Source organism: Vigna unguiculata, chromosome 3, assembly GCF_037176805.1.
Source record: "Vigna unguiculata cultivar grain cowpea cultivar isolate G323 ecotype 2 chromosome 3, ASM3717680v1, whole genome shotgun sequence".
Taxonomy (NCBI): Eukaryota; Viridiplantae; Streptophyta; class Magnoliopsida; order Fabales; family Fabaceae; genus Vigna; species Vigna unguiculata.
Genome location: NC_140794.1, coordinates 69,978,058 through 69,999,496, shown reverse-complemented (window position 1 = coordinate 69,999,496; position 21,439 = coordinate 69,978,058). Strand labels below are relative to the sequence as shown.

The following is a 21,439-nucleotide window of genomic DNA, read 5'->3' as shown; positions in this document are numbered from 1 at the left end:
AATATTTGCATAGTTATTATGGTCCACGTATAACAGATTGCTTTATCTTAAGAACCTTATCCGTTTTTGGGAAAGACTCATTTTCTCAAACTTATTGTTCTATTTGCCGCAATCAATTTCAATTTTGGTCTCAGTCGGAATAATATTACTAATATTCTTTACTGGTTTTTTTGTCCTTAAACATTAAAAGTATTATGTTGTTATTTTAAATATTTTTTTAATATATTTTAAAATGTTAAAATTGATGATAATTAAGTGTATTATGAAAATACTAGAGAAACAATAAAAAAAAAACTAGCAAAGAATCTAAATTCAATATTTAACTCACCAGGAGTCAATTTGCTAAGACTTACTAACCAAAACCTGCATACTGATTAACTGAATGCTTAATCAGTATGCTAACCCTCAAATAAAATCACATAAGATTAATATAAAAAATTGTTAGATACTTGTTTCTTCAGATTTGTATGGTTGTGATCATATTTAAAACTAATACTGTGAACTCTCATCTCAAATGGTGTGGTAGGTGCATAAGCCTCTGAATCCTAGACATTAATAACAATACTTTTCTAAAAGACTTTATCTTTATAACCTTTCGCAAAAGTAAAGTATTTTACTTTTTATACCATGGCAGTGTTAGGGTGGCTAGTTTAAACTCTTAATCACCATAGACCCTTTCAATATCCTATTTACCTACTCATCAAATATCATATACTCTTGCTATGCTGTTTACCAAATAACTTACCAAGAATCATCAAGAAAAAAATCTACATTTCTCATCAGTTTTTGTGACAGAAACATGGTAACCAGAACGTGATCTTGTTCTGGCATTTTCTCCCTTATAGCAGCTCATTGCCAATGGCCATTTTCGAAGAAAACATTTCAAATCCATTCTTATCTTTCAAATATCGAACTGGTTTGGCCCACAACAATGGACCACCACTCTTGTTTTACTTCATCTTTCCTTTTGGACCACTTTATACAATCTATGAGCAATTATTTTAGTCTGCAATTATGCATTTGCTTGGCTTAATCTTTTTGCCAACCTACATTCAAAATAAATGTGCATTTGTTACTCCTTAGATACCTAAACTTTGCTTCATCTAGTCTCTATCCTGGGGCCTATTTGAATAGGATTGTGAATACCCATGATTTATGTTGAAAGAAAGAACAAACTTTTGAGTGTGGATACCATAAACATTGTTGTCACTGCCATAGAAGACAGCACTCACATGCATACATTGATATATCATAATTAACACCGTGAACATACCCTTCTACCCAACAACTCCTACTTGCGTACTAAATATAACATCCTTATTCAAATAAAAAAAACAACAACAACAACACAGTCACATCTCAGTCCTCACATCCCCACGAACCTGCCGACAAGGTTCAAGCAGCGGTCTGGATGGGTTCATTCATATGACTCAACCAAACCTAAAATAAAACACAGCATGCCCCTTAATTATTTTTGCATAATATTTTACAGATTTTTCTTCCTCACACAGAAGGAGGAAGAAAGCACTCATGGCTCCTCATGGTGCTTGTTGGCAACATTGCACTGCTTTCTGATCTCTCCCTTTGTGCCAGTGAGAGGATTGTTCTCAGAGAGCAAGGTGATGGCTCTAGAAAACTCCTTGAAGAAATAGTCTTGGCTCTTGGCCATTTTCTTCACATAAGGCTTCGTCCTCTTGTCATTCGCCAGTTGGTGATCCACTATCAGCAACCCCTTGTTGTCCAATATGTTTCTGTAGTAGTTGTTGTCCAGAATCATGGGGGTTCCACGGTCGTTTCTCACATACTGCACAGCCTTCGGGTCTGGAATGGCATCAGGGCACTTCTTCAGCATGTGAGGGACATGGTCAGGGTTCAGTGCTGAATCAATCTCCGGGTACAAACGATGCACCAGCTTCACACAATGAGTTCTACCAACACTGTGTGCTCCTGTTCAGTTCAACAAAATACCTCAATCATTAAAACTTAAATCTGCAAGCAACAACCCCACATACATTCATGAATATGTTTATACAGGGACCACTGAGGTCACAAAGTCCAAGTTTTATTAAATATTTGTTATGGTAGTGCATACCAAGCAATGCAACCACTCCAGGAGTGTCAATTCCCATGGCACCAAACTTGTCAAGAACTGAAGAAATGGATTCATTGTGGTCTGGGAGGAATGTTTCAACTACATCAGCTCTGCTTCTTCTACCATCCCTTCTCCCAGTTTTAAGAGGGATATAGGGTCCTCCTAGCTGCAACACATTAAATTTGGAAGCTTGCATCAAAATAATTAACTACAAGAATAATTTGTTGCAGAACATTGAAAGCAGTTGACATATATGGGAGGATAGCATAGAAAAGTGAAGTTCCTTAAAAGATGAAAAAGGAAGTAGCAAATGAGAGATCTAATGGAAGAAAAGAAAAGAAAAAGAAAGGACAAGGAGTTTAATTACCGAAACAATGCCATCTCTGGCAGAGAGAACGAGTATATCAGCACAGGAAACAACTCCTGGGCACTCCCTTTCCACAGCTTCTTTGATTGTCTCAATGTACCTGAAATTCCTCAAACCAAAGCTTCTGTCTGTCTCCTTTTCAGACAAGCTCCTTCTTGTGGAGTCCAGCAACAGTGAAGCATCACAACTCTACCCAAAAACAAAGACCAAACTCTTTGATTAAAGATTAAAAAGTCCAACACCATGCAACTTGCAGAGAAAAGGAAAAAAGTAAGATTAATGACCTGAACAGCACAGTCATGGAAGATGTTTCTGAGCCAAGAGAAAGCAGTGTTCTTGTGGCGCTTGTAGAGAAGCTTGACTTGTTCTTTGATGATGTCTTCAGCCTGAGGACATGCTTCCTTGTAGAAGTTCATGACGAGGCCATTGTTATCTGAGTCTTGTGCATGAGAAGGACTCAGTGACAGTGCTGAAATGGATAACACGGCCAAAAGGATTAGAAACTTGGGAGCCATTCTCACTCACTCTCCTACTTACACTCTTCTCTTCTCTGCTTCTTCTTAAATAAAGGTCAAGTGCAAATGCAATACCACTCTGGTTTTTCGGCTTTAGGTTAAACCGGGTTGAGTCATCATCATGGTGATGGCTTCATCATGATCCAAAGCCACTCACTCACAACCATTTACTAAATTAATTACTGAGCATGTGCCTATGCTACGTGCAACTTTTCTTTTCCTATTTCTGGCTTCCAAACTTGGACTTTGTGACACGCCGTTTAATTTCTTCCGTCATTCAATTAATTTATTATAAATTGTTCGTGTGATTAATAATAAAAAACCTATTATTATTTGTGAATTTAACATTACATAAAAAAATCTTCGGATATGATATGAGAATCAAACTCATGCCACGTGTGGAGCACAAATGCGAGGGGCATCTTCCACCTTTCTCTCTCAGTCTCAAAATTCAATCTCACTCTCTTAAGATTCTTTTTCTTCTACAAATTCAAAAGCCCTCATGCGTCAAGATTCTATTCTTCCCGTAATAGTGTAAGGATTATTTTACCGACTAATTTGGGAGATCCGTTATTGAAAACAGTCAAGCTATTTATTTTCTCAACATTAGTTAATTAGATGTGTTACTGGTTTCGAGATAATGTCTACCACCAAGGATTAAGTATTGTAATCTCAATTATATCTAATTACCTAAGCATTGATTGAACATTAATTAGGACGATTTCACTTATGTCCGACTTATTAAAAATTTATTAAAATATTATAAATAAGTAAAGATTTTAAGACGACCATTATTTATATATATTTATCTTTAATGAAATAAATAATTTAAACAATTAATTAAAATAAAAAAATACATTAAATAATATAATATTTTATTGATATATATAAAGTTTAATTTATTAAGATTTGATGATATTTTTTAATTTAAAATTATTTTAACTTTAATTTTTAATTTGGACATATTTTACATCTACTTATTTTTAAAAAATATTTTTGTAAATTATTTTTAAACATATCCTATATGTATTATTATTACGTCCATGAAAATTATTACAAATTTTATTATTTATTTCTCTTAATTCACAGAATTTCATTCTTTATTTCTTTCCATTTTCAACTCCTGAGAGAGAATTTCAGTTTCTGATGGCTGGCTGAGTCTGAAGCCGAGTCTGGCTCAGTGGGACCATCAGAGCCTCTACCACCGACAGTCACTAATAATGGATGGAATGGAGTTGAACCTGTCTTATCTTTTTTCTCATATCGTCACATATCTAAACATAATCCAAGTATAAATGTACTTTACTCCACGCATCAACCTCTTTGCTTCCTTAGCTTCGGTAACATTTATTGTCAGAATTAAGTGAAAAATTAAAGTAGAATTGAGAAGAAGAAAAAACAGTTTATTTTTTTATTTATCCACGCCATTCAATTTGGCAACGCCTTCATGCAAGTTTTACCACAACTATCATTAACGTCTTATTGGCATCAATGTCTTTTTTCACTCAGAAAGTCAGAAATTGACATTCTCAGGTGTCTCGTAGCAAAGAAATATTTCCACTATCAAACCAAACGACAAAATTTTGTTGCTGTATCATTATCGAGAGAGCGTTATATCATTTTCTGTATTACACACTACCTTAGTAGGAGTGGAGGAGAAATAAAGGACATAGGCCTGTGCTTCAAAAGCAAATTCACAATTTTAAAACCTCTGTTAATATACTGCAATTACCAGCTTTTTTCCACTTAGGATTTAACAAAAAATTACACCAGTAGGGCTTTCTGTTCAACAAGAAAGTTAATGATCAACATAACCCGTTTGCTGATGTGAAAACAACAACCAATAAGAGATTAAGTGCGCTTAGGATACATTATAAATGTGGAATTTTAGTTCTTGAAAACCAGAACAGCATCAAATGTTTGTCAAGCAAAATGAAATTACCCTAGCTAGAAAATGATTAACGTTCGGCATTAAACTAGGTTTTGGGATTTCCACTTCCCACCTGTATTCCATCAAGGAGAATTGTGATTCTTACAAATTTTGGGTTACAATTAAAAATATACCTTGATAACTTCATTTAATACAGTACAACAATAACAATGAGATTATATAAAATACCTGTATAGAATCCCAAAAAAACAACTATCAGTATGGGCTTTCATTGTAGCCCAAACTAACTAATACAAACAATTGAGCTAGCTTAATATTTCATAATATGAAGCATTCCTCTCCAAAATTTTGAAATCATAAAATTATCTCCAAAACATGATGCATAAAAAGTATGCAGAGGTTGTCATTACTAAATCCAATACCTATCATCCACTCCTCAACCTCTTCCACGTACAATATCTGCCAATCCGAACGAATAGTTTCTGAACTTCAGAGATCCAGACTCGGCATTACACTGATTGCATTCAGAGAGCAGTGTTTAACCTCAAATACCAGCTCATTCACTATCTTTGGATTTGTCTGCATCTTACATCCACCACAACGTGACGAATATGTGGAGCATACCATTTTACCCTCTCAACATGTTCTATAGAAATCTCCCAGCAATAACCTGTAGGTTGACCAGTCGTAATTCCCAAAATTAGATCTTCACAGTTGCAGTGGGACAATACAAATATTGAATAATTTAAAAGTATAATATAAAATTATGCTACCTTCCGATCTAGCAATGTCATTTATTGATTTTGCCACATGATCAATCCACTGACTCTCCTCTGAGTCTTTTGTATTCCCATGGACATGTAACACTCCACCCTCTCTTCTGCAACGTTAATTCAATGAGAGAATGAAATCGACAATGAAAGTAGAGGTCAAGAAGTACAATCGTACCAGAATTAAGTTAGTCATATTATATTCACAATTGTCTTTCTTTTCAAGGTTCATACATTGATTCCAATATAGTAAGATTTCAGAGTCATCAACTGAATTAAGAAACATAAATTTGGTTAGTTACTACAGTTTCAAAATGTAGAGCCTTTTTAGGCAATTAAAATACATGAGACGTGAACCACGGCTTTCGGGATCATTATGATTAAAATTGGTTGAATTAGTAGACAAGGCAAACAAGCCAATTTGAAAATTAAACCGAAACCAGAAAGCAAAGACAAAATACCTTAAATATGATGAAAGCAATGATACATATTAGTATTTCCAATTACCTTAAAGCCCTCACAGCTGTGACCCAGCTAAGTTCACTAGATGGAATGAGACCAAGACAAACTCTATCAGCCACACTCTGTAAATCGAAAAAAAAAATCAAACAACTCCATTAAAATATTTCCTCTCACAAACATCAGTGTCAAGAATCAACGAATCCATTTTCCTTAGACATCACAATTTCATAGTCAGTGTTCACAATGATTGGCTTTGATCATGTTTCCTTCATGTTTATCTTATAACCAAACAAAATGATTAAAAATTCCCAATTTCTCTTCATCTTCCTTGTATCCAAAAAAGGGAAGAATATTACAATCTTTACATAATTCCTCTAGACAATTTTCTTCCCCTTCACATAATTCCTCCTTTCATCTTTAATTCTTTAATAATATCACAGAAATGCTCATTTATGTGCTCATGTGTTTGGGGATAATACAGAGGCTAATAATAAATTATCTTAATATTACTGGTACGTACTACAGTCAAGTTTTATTGCGAGTAAACTACACAGTTTTCTAATAACCGAGAGTCCTTTTTATGAAGAGTCAACAAAAAATGGCTAATCAAATATACGTATTGCAAGAGAATAATACTCTATCTCTGTTTTGACTGATAGCTGTTGTAGTCGGTTACAAGTTAAAGCTGTCTTCTTGTATTGGCTGACAGCTGTTTTTTATTCTACAGTTATAACTATCATCATGACAGTTATATATCTGTTACAGCTGTCACCTTGCCAGATGTAGCTTCTCATCTATAAATACTTTGCACAGAGAAGCTCAGCACCTCTCTGTAATCTTTTACATCAAGACATACAATAACATACTTCTTTTCTTTCTATCTCTCTATATTCGATATATATTAACCACCTCAGAATGTTGGCGATCAATCTTTTGATTAATCCTCCTAAATGAGAAATATGTTTACCACCAATAGGGAGGGAACCTGAGGACAATCAAAGCATTGCTGACAAAGGGTGAGGGGTGTCTGATTTGTGACAGATGAAAAATTGATCATTAGCTTCTACACAGTTGAATTTGTAAGTTAATGTGAAGTGCAGAGATGTTTATCAGTGACGTAAAACACAGTTTTAGATGGATTATTGCTGAGAATGATTGTTAGGTGGTGAACCAAGCTCATTGAAAGAATTCAACAGGATGATGGCAATGGTAAATGCAATTTCTCTTTGCAGGGTGCCTACATATGAATAGTTAAAATACAAATACTATACCCTGGGAGCGGTAATTCGGTTATCTCCTTCAAGTATGATACAGCGATCAGCCACAGAATTTGCTTGGAGATTATGTCGGAGTGCTTCTACTGCATGGGGATTCCACTCACAAGCATATACAAATTTTGCCGTGGCCCTGCTTGAGATGAAAAAACAATATGAATAAATATAGGGCTAACATTATTAAATATATACATATATTAGAAAACCTCAGAAGCAAGCAATGCTGGAAAATAGATTATTAGAACTCTTGGTATTTGAGCTTAGGACTTAGGCCCAACTCTATTTCATAAAATTGGTTCGTAAGGTAAATAGTGAAAACTGTCCAAGCTTTATCAACACACCCCCTCACACCTAGGAATAGACATTTTGAGCATATACAAATGCAGGTTAACCAATAACAAGAGCATATACAAATACTTTGATACCATCTTAGAATATCAATCTAACCTAACTTCACAAAACAGATTTGTATGTTGAAGACTGCTTAAGCCTGATAAAGACAATATTGACCATATTTCTAGTTAACATGGCATGTCAACAAGAAAATATTTCCAAACCTCAAACGCTGTTTAATAGAAGTTCAGGAGGCATGTCCCATTCCAGCCACAAAATGTTCATATTTAGATCCAGAATGTATTTTATGGTGTTTGCAAAAAATAAATTATCAAATTTTGTTGACAGTGTGGACCCATATCGTCCATACAGCACTACAAAACTTTAAAATGTCAAAATATAATTAGAGATTAAGTTCAATCCAAAGCTATGCAGCCAACAGATAGAATACCTGACGAGGAAAGGAAGCACAAAGTAGCCAATGCCCGCAAAAAGGTCAACTACAACCTCCTCTCTACAATCCAGACTGGCCATCCGGATTTTCTCAGAAAGATTACCCCATGAAAACATGCATTTTGTAGCATCAAAAGAATAGAGTACTCCATTTTCTCGATGATTGACCCAGCCACCATCTCCAACAAGAATCTGCAATGTGCTATCTCTTGTACCAGTTGCAGCAACTGGGCCCTATAATATCCCAACATATGTCATAAATAAATGAATTCATTGCAAAGATATTTCAGGAAGAATTGGAAACAACAGTGACTAATAAACTAAAGATATAAAACAAAATGACTCGGGAATAAAGTATTACTCGTAATTCTGAGAGTTTTCCCATCAAAAAGATCAACTACTACAAAACATTCATGGTTTGCATTGCATCTGAATAAGAAATTCCAATTCAGTCCTGTTTTAACTTAGCCTTCATTGTCATTGTCTAGACTAGACATGATTCTTTTTATCTTGGAAGAAGATGCTAAAATCAGATTCCATCCTAGACAGAATTTCTATATTGTATTATTATAAGAGAATAGTATCCTTTAACCTTTACAAATTATTTGTTATTAGAAACTTCAGTATTTCATAGACTTAACAAAATTCCATCATCATAGTTATTTTTCAAATACATTCGATATGTACTGTATACTAAACAGGAAAGATAAATAAACCATGTATTAGTAAAAATAAGAATCAGAATGATGAATCCTTCCTTAGGACAAGCAAACACAAATTAATGTATTTGTTAATAATGCATGTATCACATTACCTGGCGAGCAAGACGATGAGCCTTGAGTGATTTGGCAACAATGGGCCAAAGCTCTCCTGCAATGGAGTCCCACAAGGAATCCTTAAAAGAATTAATTGGAAGTATAATAATATCTCCAAGCCGATCCCATCTGGAAGAATAAAGAATGAGTCCATACATAGAACACAACATTAAAGGGATCGCCCACAAGGGGAAATTTCAAGAAAATAGGAAATAAGCAAAGATTGAAAAAAGTTAGTAAGCAAGCACTAATGGTATGTTTGTTTTTCTATTGAAACATGATTAAATGAGGATTTTCCACCTCTCGAGACAAAGGTAGGACTCAAGAATGTGAAGGGGGATTCAGTTGGGTTCAACTGACAAAAAAAAATGCAACCGCTAAGCAGGCACCATTAAAGTAATTTTAATAAAATAAAAAAAAAAAAACCTTGTAGGCAGTTCCTCTAGAAGCCACACTGGTAGGCCTTTATGCTCAATCAAAGACGTTACTGCTTCAGTCATCATTTTTAAAGGAGATTTGGCAGCTTTTCTTTCTTCAACAACCTTGTCTTCAAGAAGAATGGCACCATACTCATGGAGAATGGTCAATGCTTCAGAATAGGATAACTCATTTAACAAGTATTTATGTTGATTACGTGGATCTAAAAAGGGAGCTTCATTTTTTCCATCTGATGCATCTACCAAATGATGATTCCTTTCATGAAATAGGGCAAAAAAATCTTGATGAACAGGAAAACAGATATGTACTCCACCCTCTTCAGTGCGTGCCTTCCTCCCCAAGTCTAACCATCCAAATTTCTTCAATATATCCTTTCCCAATTTTGCATATTCCTTCTTCAGTTGCAAAATATAATGCAATGCAATCATATGACTTTGGTCATTCAAGCAGGGCAGGTTATCATTAGAACATAAACTTTCATCTTCAAATACATTTGGTCCAAGTTCAAGTTGGGGTTGACATGAACTTTCAATGTTATTCACGTTCGTTCCTTCATCTTGGTTAATCACACATTTTTTATTTTTGACAGACATATGCCCATCACGTGAATGGATTATATGGAGCAAGTTGACTTTTGCTGGCTCACTGAACTTTGTTCCAAATGCGTAGCATGATGCACCACCACCAACAATGACAAGATCGTCACCAACAACATTGATTGTACTACGCACAAACAAATCTTTACCTACAGAATTGATTGTTACATGCTTCCATAGACGAAGCTTCAAATCAAGTAAAGCCAACTCTTCAAAGTGTTGTCTAACAGGACAACCACCGAGGACTCCAAGATAATTCTTATGGACAAAAATTGAATGGGAGAATCTGGCATGTGGATTCCTTCCGGTTGTCCTTTCCTTTGTCCATTGACCCTTCTGAACATCAAAACTATACAAATCCCCAAGTGCTTTCCCACCATTGTATCCACCAAACATGAAAATTTGAGAATCAGATGCCACCATAGCATGTGAGTGACGCGCACATGGCCAATCTCCAGACACTGGTATTTCTTTCCAGTGTAAAGTTTTTGTGTCAAAAACATAAAAGGAAGAAAAGATAGTATCATTATCAAGGCCCCCAAATACATAAATGTTGGAACCCATGATAGCTGCAGCATGACGATGCCTATTGAACACAAAAATAACTATGTATTATACATACAGTGTTTAAAATAATATGGTAAACCCAAACCAGTGCCCTAAGGTTAAAGAATTAAAAGGGGAAAGATTTTTATTGGGCATATGTCATAATTTCTAATACACACCCTAATTCCTTAACCAGTGCTGGGTACTGGTAACACCAAAATAATAATAGCAAATCAATCAACAGCAAGTAATGTCACTACGCCTTATGATATAGTTACGATACAATATAAAATTGAATAAGTAGTAATTGTAAGCATGTATGCACATGAATTAAAATACTGATACCATAACTCATCCAACACATAAAGTCGTCTTAAAAACAAGTGTACAATTTTTTTTCATTACTGAAAAGTTGCTTCATCAGTGGGCTTTCTTTTGAGCAGGAAAGGAGCTGAAAGTTGTAACACAAGAATGCTGTTAAGCATTACCTCGGAGGAAATAAATTCTCAGTGCATTGCAGTAACTTCCAAGAATTCATTGTTGTATCTAGGATCCACACATCACTAAGAATTTTGTCAGGACCAGTCCGACCTCCAATCACAAACATGCTATTTCCAACCATAGAAGCTGTATGGCCCAATCGTGGAGTGGGAGAAGCACAACCAACAGTGCTAAGAATCTCAAGATTGCCAGAATATGGATCAAGCAGCAACAAATCATTTCTCCTGGCATGTCTCCCCAAGCCTCCAAAGCCACCAAAAATGATAAGTTTCTTGTCACCAGCTTTGTTCAATCCACAAGCTGAGTGGCCCCAAAGGAAAAGCATCCCAGCTGGTTCACCAACAATATCAAAATGGCTAATTGATAGACCAGAACCAGGAGAACTCACAGACCCTGCCAACCATTCAAAGATTCAGACTTTTGATTGATATTAAAAGGAAAGTTTACCTGCAATCAGATACATACCAATATGCATCAGTACAGATTTCATTACTCAAACACATGCATTATGATGGTGGAACATTCACAAACCCTGTAAAGTATCAAGTCAGCATCAGATGTAACATAGAGCATCTCCATTGGACATGCGTTGTCAGACTTTCCACAACTTTGTCACAGTTAAAATAGTTTTTTCAGTTCAAACACCTCTTTGACATAGCTTGGACACCTATCCGACACTTAAGCAAGATTTAGAGTAAAGCAATACCTATACTTAGTTAAACACACTTAGACACTCCTATCATGAAAAAATAAGAAAAAAGTCTATTTATATTAGAAATATCGCAAGACTCAGTTTTCCGTAGGACAAAACCAGTTGTTTTGACCATTAACAGATGTTCTTTTAGTAGTATTCTATCAGTGAAAAACCGAAAATCTTAACAACAAATTCGCACTTAGAATGTGAATTATACAAATCTTAATTCCCAATTTAGTCTTCTGCAATGTTGACTGTATAAGAGAGAGAGAGAGAGAGAGAGAGAATGAGTTGATTTTATATACAACAATTCTTATCACTCCAATGGAGAAACTACATATGAGCTGCTTCTTAAGTATAAGAATCCCATAGTCAACTCATATTGTAGATGCTCTACTAACAATCCCTCACTACTGCAAAAGTTGACTAAATTTAACAGTTCAAGAAAACCGTTGACTAAAATGAAAAAGCATACTATACCTTCAGAGGTTTCCGCATTCCCGTTTCCCAACTGAGATTCATCTTCGAGTTGAAGATGGTTGCAAGCTTCATTCGTCGACAACAAACGGTCCCCGTTATCGGCAATCAAGGAACCAGTGGACTGCATAACTTGGAAAAATCTCTGAGTTCTCTTCCTGTTAGCTTCCATCTTCTCATTTGCGACCTGAACGAGATAACGAACATACTCGGGCGTGACCATGACAGTGCGCGTATCCCCCAACGGCACCTCCATGCGAATGGAACAGCGAATGGCGATGATGACGCGCTTCTTGGCATTGGTAATGCCACTCTCTCTGAAGCCGCAGGAGATGGCGAGGGAAACGAGGGAGTGAGCGGCGGAGAGGTCTCTGCACTCGAGAGCAATTATGAGTGGCTCAAATCGGAAGACGAGTTCGGAGACGAAGGGGGAGCGAGTTGGCTCGGAGGGGAAGAGGAGGGAGAGGACCGAGTCGGGATCGGCGGGGTCGTGTGAAACGAATAGCCACGTGCCGCCTCTGGCTTTCTTTTTAGGGTTTGGAACTTCGGAGATGGGTTGAGAGAGGATGGAGATTCGGCCGGAGCAGGAACTTGTGGTGAAGTAAGAAGGGTTTTGGTTTAGAGCGTTCAAGAGAGGAACTATGGGTGCGTCTAACGAACCCTTCGGGGATTTGTCTGATTCCGTTGAAACCAGTGAGGCCAGTGTCGCGGCTTTTCTCTTTTCGAACTCCATGGTTTTCCTCTCAGAACCGTAAACCCACCAAAAACCTCTCCGCAGATCAAAACTAACGGGGCCCTTGTTAGACTCGGGCGGGTTATGGGGTTATGGGCTCCTCAACTTGGGCCACTATGGATTCAGCCCAAGAAACGAAATATATTAAGACCGAACCGAACTGCACTAAACCGAACCGAATCAGATCAGATCGAACCGAATCGCATTGAATCGAACCGAACTGAACCACACTAAATTGAACTGAACCGAAACGAACCGAACTGAACCGAAACGAATCTCATGAACTAAACCGAACCATATTGAATCGAACCTAATCGCATTGAATCAAACCGAACCGCACTGAACTGAAACAGATCGAATCGAATTGGACCAGATCGAACCAAACTCTACCGGACCGGACCGAACCAGACCGAACCAAACTGTATCGAAACGAACTGAACCGGACCAAATCGAACCGAAATGGATCAAATCGAACTAAACCATACCAGATCGAACATAACCGAATCAAACTAAACTGGACCTGACTGAACCGAACCGCACTAAACCTAACCAAACTAGACTGAACTGAACCGAACTAGACCAGACTGAACCAAATCATACCGAACTGAACCGGACCGTATCGGACAAAAGTGAACCGTATCGAACTGAACCGAACCGCACTGAACCAACACATCAAACCGAAATGAACCAGACCAGACCGAACTGAACTAAATCGGACCAAACCGAACTACACAAAACCTAACCGGATAAGACCGAACTAAATCAGACCGAATCGAACCGGTATGGACCGAACCGAACTAAACCACATTGAATCGAATTAAACCACATTGAACCGAAACGTATCAAATTGAACCGAACCGGACCAGACCGAACTGAATCGAAGTAAACGGGACCGTACCGTACCAAACCAAACTGAACCACATTGAACCAAATCAAAACGCACATAACCGAAATGAATCAAACCGAATCGGACTAGACCGAACCGAACCAAATCGAATCGAACCAAACTGAACCGGACTAGATCGAACTAAACCACACTAAACCGAACCAGACTGGACCAAACTGAACCAAACCGAACTGAATCGGACCGGACCGAACCACATTGAACCAAACCGAACCAAACCGAACCACATTGAACCGAATCGAACCGTACTGAACCGAAATGTATAGAACCAAACGGGACCGGACCGGACCGAACTGAACCAAACTGAACTGCATTGAATCGAATCAAACTGAAACGGATCGAATCGAACCGGACTAGACCGAATCAAACCGGACCAGGCCGAACTTAATTGGACCAAACTGAACCGTATTGAACCAAATCAAACCAAACTGAACCACATTGAATCGAATTAAACCGCACTGAACTGAAACGTATCGAACCGAACAGAACCGGACCGGACCAAACCGAACCAAACTGAACTTTATCGAACCAAACTTAACTGAACTGTATTGAAATACTCTTTAGTTGTGTTGAATTTTAAAGCACCTTTAAAAAAGGAAAAAATTTAAAGGAAAAATTTACACTTTCATAATAAGTTAAAATAGAGTAAAAGGAAAGTCGCTTTGTAATATGCATAAAAAATGTTACACCCAAAAGTTTTTAAGTTCCAACATAACACTCGTGAAGTTCCTTTTAAACAATTGGAACATAATATTCTTCTTTAAATTAAATAGAACTAGGGTATAAATAATAACATAAATAAACTTTATACTTTTAATAAAAAGAAAATTCAAAGGACAAACTTAAATTGATTTGTATTCACCTTTCACACAAATAATTATTTTTTCAAAATGAAGAACGTAAAGTTTCGAAATTGGTAAAAACCTAAATTTTTAAGAAAAATATTATAAGATGATGAAAAAAAAATAAAATTAGAGTAACGAAGGATTGAGTATAAAAAATAAAAAATGCAAAAGATAAATAAGAAAAGAATAAAATGTTAGTTAGGTTATACTTCAAAAATAGATAATAGACATACCTGGTGTTATTAAATACTCAAAATAGACATACCAGTCGTTTTTAAATAAAATATTCTAATGGTCGATATTTGTACAACTCTTATGCAACAAACTTGGATGGTAACAGAATGTCGTACAATATGATACCTGAGAGGAATTAGTAAAACAAATGTAATCATTTAATATCGTATGAGATAAAAGTAAGATGTATGTAAGAAGTTAAATAAAAATGTAAGTCTAATATAAAATAAAACTGTAATATTAATAGTAATATAAATATAGATAAATACACGACTAAAACTTGGATCCACGATTGATTCAGCCAAGTGTAAAAACTATTTTTGAGTTTTTTTAAAACAAAATATTCCACTGTTCGATATTTATGCAAGTCTTATTCAACAAACTTAGATGATAAGAGGGCCAGGTACAATGTGGTCCCTAAGAAGAATTAATAAAATGAATGTAATATTAATAATAACAATAATAATTATTTTACAAATACTAACAATAATATTTAAATAATATTAATATGAGTACAACTACTAATAATATCACTAATAATAATACAAAAAATCATACAAATATAGATAAATACAAAAACTAAAATTTGGATCCACGATAAATTCAGCCAAATAATAAAATATATTTTTGATTTTTTTTTTAACAAAATATCTCACTATCTCACTTGTCAATATTTGTGCAAGTCTTATGGAACAAACTTGAATTGAAATGTAACAGAAGGACGTTCAATATGGTTCCTAGGAGAAATTAGTGCAAGTCCACGAAGATCGTCCGCACGTGGCTTGTTTGAATTTGTTCTGTGTAAAGTGTGACCAAAGTAACTGCTAGAGTGGCTACAAAATCTCATTTTCCCACACTAATAATCACTGCTCACACCTCTCTACTCTGTTACAATATGGACATGTCTTTGCATTTCAACTGCAAAACGCCGTTCGCCAATGTCAAGACGTCCTTCGGAGCTGGCTTGTTATTCCCTATCACTGTCCAAAGAAATCAATCACCTAAGGTATGTTAGGGTTATCTCAATATGTTTATGCTTTTATGCGTATTGATAAATATAACAAAGTCAGTTTTTGTTGTTCATTGTACACTGCAGGGTAAGCTCAAGAATGGTTGGCACTCTATCTCCATCAATGCTAGTGCAGGTTTATTAGCTACTTTTGTTAAATTTATTTACACTTTCTATGCCAAATCATAGATCTTATTTACTCCCATACCCTTTTAATTTTGAAAAAAAAAATGCTTAAATATAATAGAGCATCATCTTCTGGCAGATTTTTCAAGTAGAAAAGAAAAGAAGATCTTCATTGCAATGCCCAAGGGTCATGATAATGATTCCAAGGATTTCGTCCTAATACCATCTACTGGAACAAGTAATCTAGGTGGAGAAAATGAAAAGGCTTATATATTTAACAAGAAAGATATCGTTGAAGCTTCAAAGGGAGAGGTTGAATATTTGGATGAAAAGTTAGTCGATTATCCAAAAATCATAACAATTATTGAAGAATCAAATGTTACTGGCAGTGACTATAAAGTAAATAGAGAAGTTGTGATTGGAAAAATAGATTATCACGTTGATGATATATTAAACGATGAAGTTACTCAGTTGTTGAAGTTACAATTAGAAGAAAGGTTTCACAGACAAGAAATAGAGAGGATTGCTGAGGAAAATGTGTCACTCGAAAACAAGTTATTTATATATCCTCCTGTGGTTACGCCTGATCAAGAGATTGAAGTGTTTCTTAACAAGAGTCTTTCAACTCTGTGTATTGAGTCAGATATTTTTATTAAAGGAGGTTTTAATGATTGGAGATGGAAACCTTTCACTGAGAGATTGAATAAATCAGACCTACTCGGTGGTGATTGGTGGTCTTGTCGATTACACGTTCCAAAAGAAGCCTATAGAGTGGACTTTGTGTTGTTCAATGGGAAAAGTGTTTATGACAATAATGACGAAAAGGATTTCTCCATACATGTCGATGGTGGAATTACTGCATTTGAGTTTGAAGATTTCTTGCTCGAGGAAAAACGTATAGAATTAGAAAAACTTGCTACGGAGCAAGCTGAAAAAGAAGAGCAAGAAAAAATTGCGAGAAAAATAGAGGCTGAGAAGGCTGCGAGAGAGGAAGATAGATCATTGGCTATGGCAAAGGTAGAATCGAAGAAAAAATTGTTGCAAAAGTTGACAAAAAACGCAGTAAGATCTGTTAAAAATCTTTGGTACATAGAACCTATTAAGTTTGGAGGAAAAAGTTTGGTGAGATTATATTATAATAGAAAATCAGGTCCTCTTGCAAAAGTTCAAGAAGTATGGCTTCATGGTGGGTACAATGATTGGATGGACAAATTATCATTTGTTAAAAGGCTTGTCAAAATTGGTCCAAAAGATGGTGATTGGTGGTGTGCTGATGGTATGCTCATTTATTTTTTTATGTTCATTCATTTATTTGAAGATGGTAATTTATTTTTTGGATAATGATATTCTGACTCATTTTTTTTGACTTACTATTTCAATCATTTTTAGATTATCACATTAGTAAAAGAAATTAAAATAGATGATCTAAGGGTGAGGCAAATTAATAAAGGGTAAAAAAAAGTGGGTCAAAATATCATTATCCTTTAGTATTTTATCAATATCTAACTTGAAGTAAGCAATATTTTTTAAAATCAAATTACATTTGATGCAGTTGTTGTCCCAGAGCAAGCAATTGTCATAGATTGGGTTTTTGCTAATGGTCCACCTAGAAATGCAAGTGTGTATGATAACAACAATGGTAAAGACTTTCGTGCTCTTGTGAATAAGAGCATACCAGATGAAAAGACTTGGATTTGGGAACAAGAAAGGACATATATAAAATTGCAAGAGCAAAGAAGGTTAAGAGAAGAAGCTCTGGCTGTGAAGGTTAGTTTTCAAAGAAAAATGTCTTTTAAAAGGATGTATTATCACACATATAATTGATTTGGACTTGATATATACTGTTTACAGGTTGAAAAAACAGCTATTATGAAAGCTGAAACAAAGAACAAAACTTTGCAGAGATTTTTACATTCTCAAAAGCATGTTGTCTTCACTCAACCTCTTCGTGTTGAGGCAGGGAGTACAATAACTGTGCTTTATAATCCCTGCAACACGATCCTAAATGGAAAACCAGAGGTTTGGTTTACACATTCATTTAATCGTTGGACTCATCGAAATGGTTTATTTCCACCTCAAAAAATGTTGTCTTCAAACAATGAAACTTATGTCAAAACCTCCGGTGAGTCTTTCATATAATTTACTTTTGAAAAAACAAAAGGAATATTCAATTACATAAATTGGTTCCTTTTAAATTAACAATGTCACATTTTCCTTGTACAGTTAAGGTTCCATTGGATGCATATATGATAGATTTTGTATTCTCCGACAAAGAAGACGGTGGGGTTTTTGACAATAACAATACGATGGATTATCATATACCTGTTTCAGGCAGTATTGTAAAGGAAACAACCATGCATATTGTTCATATTTCTGTTGAGATGGCCCCTATTGCGAAGGTAATTAATATTTTCATTAATAACTTCATCTAAAATTTCTTATTACATTTTATAATAAAAAGTACATATAAAATTTCTTATTACATTTCAAGAGTAATTTTACACATTTTAGGTTGAATGATTGATACTTTTATTTTTTTGTAGGTTGGAGGGCTTGGTGACGTTGTTACTAGCCTATCACGAGCAATTGAAGAACTAGATCACCATGTAGATATTATTCTTCCAAAGTACGATTGTTTGAACCTTAGCAATGTAAGTTTTTTTGTTATTACTTTGTCACTTAAGATATATCACCATACATCGAATAACTACACTTTATTCCTTAAATAAGCATTTTGATCATTCATATCGAGAAAACATGATATTATATATGATTATTATTTGTAAAAGTGTTATAAATTGAGCTTACTTCGTCATCAAATGAGAAAAACACAAATACCATGAAATTGTTTTAGTTATTTTTTAACATGCTTCTTAATGATGTTTGCTGAGAACAAATATTGATGGCCCTCTTGTGCTTTTAAATTTTGTTTGATGTACATACAAAAGTTTTAATTTTGTTTTAAATGTATGTCTCTTGATGCAGGTAAAAGATTTTCGATATCACAGAAACTATTTTTGGAATGGAACTGAAATAAAAGTATGGCATGGAAAGGTGGAAGGTCTCTCGGTGTACTTCTTAGAACCTCATAATGAGTAAGAAATTTAGCTCTAAAACTTGAAAACATTTTACTATCTAGTAAAGTGAATTATGTTGGAACAATAATTATATTCTTTTATGCAGTTTCTTTCGTGTTGGTCGTATCTATGGTTGTGAGAATGATGCAGAAAGATTTGGTTTCTTTTGTCATGCAGCTCTTGAATATTTATTTCAAGATGGATTTCAACCGGTAATTAATATATATATATATATATATATATATATATATATATATATATCATTCAAGTAGTAATTGAATTGTCATTTAATTACTCTTTAATTTAATTATTTATGAATGGTTATGTTATGAACAGGATATCATCCATTGCCATGATTGGTCGAGTGCACCAGTTACATGGTTATGCAAAGAACAATACAGACATTGCAATCTAAGCAAAGCAGGGGTTGTGTTTACAATTCATAACCTTGAATTTGGAGCTCATTTAATTGGAAAAGCAATGGCATACACAAACAAGGCTACAACTGTAAGACTGCTACTAAATGGTTCTTTCAGAAATATTTTTTCTCTGTTGAGGAATTTTATTAATCATGTGTTTTTTTATTATCAGGTTTCCCCAACTTATTCTAGAGAGGTTTGTGAAAATCCTGCAATTGGTCCTCATTTTGACAAGTTTCACGGTATCTTAAATGGAATTGACCCTGATATATGGGATCCATTTAATGACAAGTTCTTACCTGTAAGTATGCATATACACAATTTTCCTTTTTTTATGCATAAATTATTATAACTGAAATATTCTATTGTTTTCACAGATATCGTACACATCTGAAAACGTTGTTGAAGGTAAAAAAGCTGCCAAGGAAGCCTTGCAAGATAGACTTGGTTTAAAAAGAGTTGATCGTCCTTTATTAGGGGTTATTTCTCGATTGACTCATCAAAAAGGAATTCATCTCATCAAACATGCTATACATCGCACCCTAGAACGTGGTGGACAGGTTTTTATTCTTCTTCAATTTTGTATTGTTTATATTTGTCGGTGTTTGGAATCCAAGTGTGAACACCATAAACCTATTGCTTAAAGGTTTTGGGTTAAGAGTGATGTCAATCCCTTATGTCTGGATTAAACTCGTGTCTTATTGATGTATCTCTTTCGAAAGATCCAACAATTCTTTCTGCTAAAGAACATTCGTGTGAACAATGAAATGTTTTGGTGCAGGTTGTGTTACTTGGCTCAGCTCCAGACCCTTGTATCCAAAAAGATTTTGAAAATTTGGCTAATGAATTACATTCTGTTCATCATGATCGTGTTAGACTTTGTCTTGTATACGACGAGCCCTTATCACACTTGGTAATTCATGACTGATATCTTTTATGCGCATAAGCATAATAAAGAATATTATAGATTGATTTGAAATGTGTTGTTGAAGATATATGCTGGAGCTGATTTCGTTGCAGTTCCTTCAATCTTTGAGCCATGTGGACTAACTCAACTTATAGCAATGAGATATGGTTCAATACCTGTTGTTCGAAAAACAGGAGGTTTGTACATGTTTTATTTATTTTTCACTCGAAGTACTAAATGATTTCGTTGGTTGTTATGTTTTTTATAAATATGACAGTACATTTTGTAAAGTTATTATTTTTATCTTCATAAATGTGTAGGACTATATGATACTGTATATGACGTTGACCATGATAAAGATAGAGCACATGCACAAGATCTTGAACCGAATGGATTCAGTTTCGATGGAAGTGATGCTACTGGTGTTGATTATGCCCTCAATAGGTGAGTTATATGTTGTGTAATGGTATTATAGTATAACATTTGCATCTGAACATAAGAGATCTAATATTAAAAGTTTACTTTTTTAGGGCAATATCAAGATGGTACGAGGATCGTAATTGGTTTGACAATTTATGCAAAACAGTGATGGAGCAAGATTGGTCATGGAATCGTCCAGCTCTTGATTATTTAGAGCTTTACCATGTTGCACGTAAGGCAGCATGAGATTTGATCAAAATAGATTTTTGTTCTTTTCCTCTTGTATACACCATTTGTTGGTGATTATTTAGTTTAAAACACTTGATTATTGCAAATGGTGAGTTAGACAAAGTAATAATAATTATTATGACACAATGTTATTAAAAATGTTTTTCAATTGGTTCATGCTTATTCTTTTAATCAAACAGTAAAGTAAGTTATTTTATCACGGTTTTAGACGTGTTAAAAAAAAATTATCTTATAATTTGAAAAACTCATTAATTATAACATCAATAACATTGCAAAACAGTCATGCAAGGTC

At 35.0% G+C, this 21,439-nt stretch overlaps 3 protein-coding genes across 3 annotated transcripts; 1 reads left to right on the top strand and 2 right to left on the bottom strand.

Moving 5' to 3' along the window:
* Positions 1-1,189: 1,189 nt before the first annotated feature.
* Positions 1,190-3,052, bottom strand: PRXR1 (Peroxidase superfamily protein). The gene is made up of 4 exons (XM_028061492.2): positions 2,744-3,052; positions 2,460-2,648; positions 2,093-2,258; positions 1,190-1,947 (listed from the first exon to the last, which is right to left on the bottom strand). Exons 1-4 carry the CDS (start codon positions 2,972-2,974, stop codon positions 1,529-1,531), a joined length of 1,005 nt encoding a protein of 334 aa, XP_027917293.1. The 5' UTR covers positions 2,975-3,052; the 3' UTR covers positions 1,190-1,528.
* Positions 3,053-4,982: 1,930 nt separating this feature from the next.
* Positions 4,983-13,021, bottom strand: LOC114177956 (Met-10+ like family protein / kelch repeat-containing protein). Its single transcript, XM_028063576.2, has 9 exons — positions 12,228-13,021; positions 11,041-11,446; positions 9,399-10,592; positions 8,972-9,101; positions 8,156-8,391; positions 7,369-7,504; positions 6,143-6,219; positions 5,639-5,745; positions 4,983-5,535 (listed from the first exon to the last, which is right to left on the bottom strand). The coding sequence occupies exons 1-9, from the start codon at positions 12,955-12,957 to the stop codon at positions 5,429-5,431; spliced, it is 3,123 nt and encodes a 1,040-aa protein (XP_027919377.1). The 5' UTR covers positions 12,958-13,021; the 3' UTR covers positions 4,983-5,428.
* A 2,798-nt stretch (positions 13,022-15,819) lies between these two features.
* Positions 15,820-21,265, top strand: LOC114179964 (starch synthase 3, chloroplastic/amyloplastic-like). The gene is made up of 16 exons (XM_028066483.2): positions 15,820-15,946; positions 16,037-16,085; positions 16,215-17,351; positions 17,628-17,842; positions 17,927-18,197; positions 18,299-18,474; positions 18,619-18,726; positions 19,061-19,170; positions 19,259-19,364; positions 19,489-19,659; positions 19,744-19,872; positions 19,949-20,131; positions 20,353-20,484; positions 20,564-20,675; positions 20,799-20,922; positions 21,009-21,265. The coding sequence occupies exons 1-16, from the start codon at positions 15,836-15,838 to the stop codon at positions 21,142-21,144; spliced, it is 3,270 nt and encodes a 1,089-aa protein (XP_027922284.2). The 5' UTR covers positions 15,820-15,835; the 3' UTR covers positions 21,145-21,265.
* Positions 21,266-21,439: the final 174 nt, after the last annotated feature.

Coding starts and splice junctions, on each gene's coding strand:
- PRXR1 (XM_028061492.2), bottom strand. CDS start 2,974: ATGGCTCCCAAGTTTCTAATCCTTTTGGCCGTGTTATCCATTTCAGCA. Junction 2,649..2,743: donor TCCATGACTGTGCTGTTCAG/GTCATTAATCTT, acceptor GTTTTTGGGTAG/AGTTGTGATGCTTCACTGTT. Junction 1,948..2,092: donor TGGAGTGGTTGCATTGCTTG/GTATGCACTACC, acceptor TGAACTGAACAG/GAGCACACAGTGTTGGTAGA.
- LOC114177956 (XM_028063576.2), bottom strand. CDS start 12,957: ATGGAGTTCGAAAAGAGAAAAGCCGCGACACTGGCCTCACTGGTTTCA. Junction 7,505..8,155: donor GTGCTTCCTTTCCTCGTCAG/GTATTCTATCTG, acceptor CATCTCAAGCAG/GGCCACGGCAAAATTTGTAT. Junction 6,220..7,368: donor ACCGAATTACCGCTCCCAGG/GTATAGTATTTG, acceptor TTCGATTTACAG/AGTGTGGCTGATAGAGTTTG.
- LOC114179964 (XM_028066483.2), top strand. CDS start 15,836: ATGGACATGTCTTTGCATTTCAACTGCAAAACGCCGTTCGCCAATGTC. Junction 20,132..20,352: donor CCCTAGAACGTGGTGGACAG/GTTTTTATTCTT, acceptor GTTTTGGTGCAG/GTTGTGTTACTTGGCTCAGC. Junction 20,676..20,798: donor TGTTGTTCGAAAAACAGGAG/GTTTGTACATGT, acceptor ATAAATGTGTAG/GACTATATGATACTGTATAT.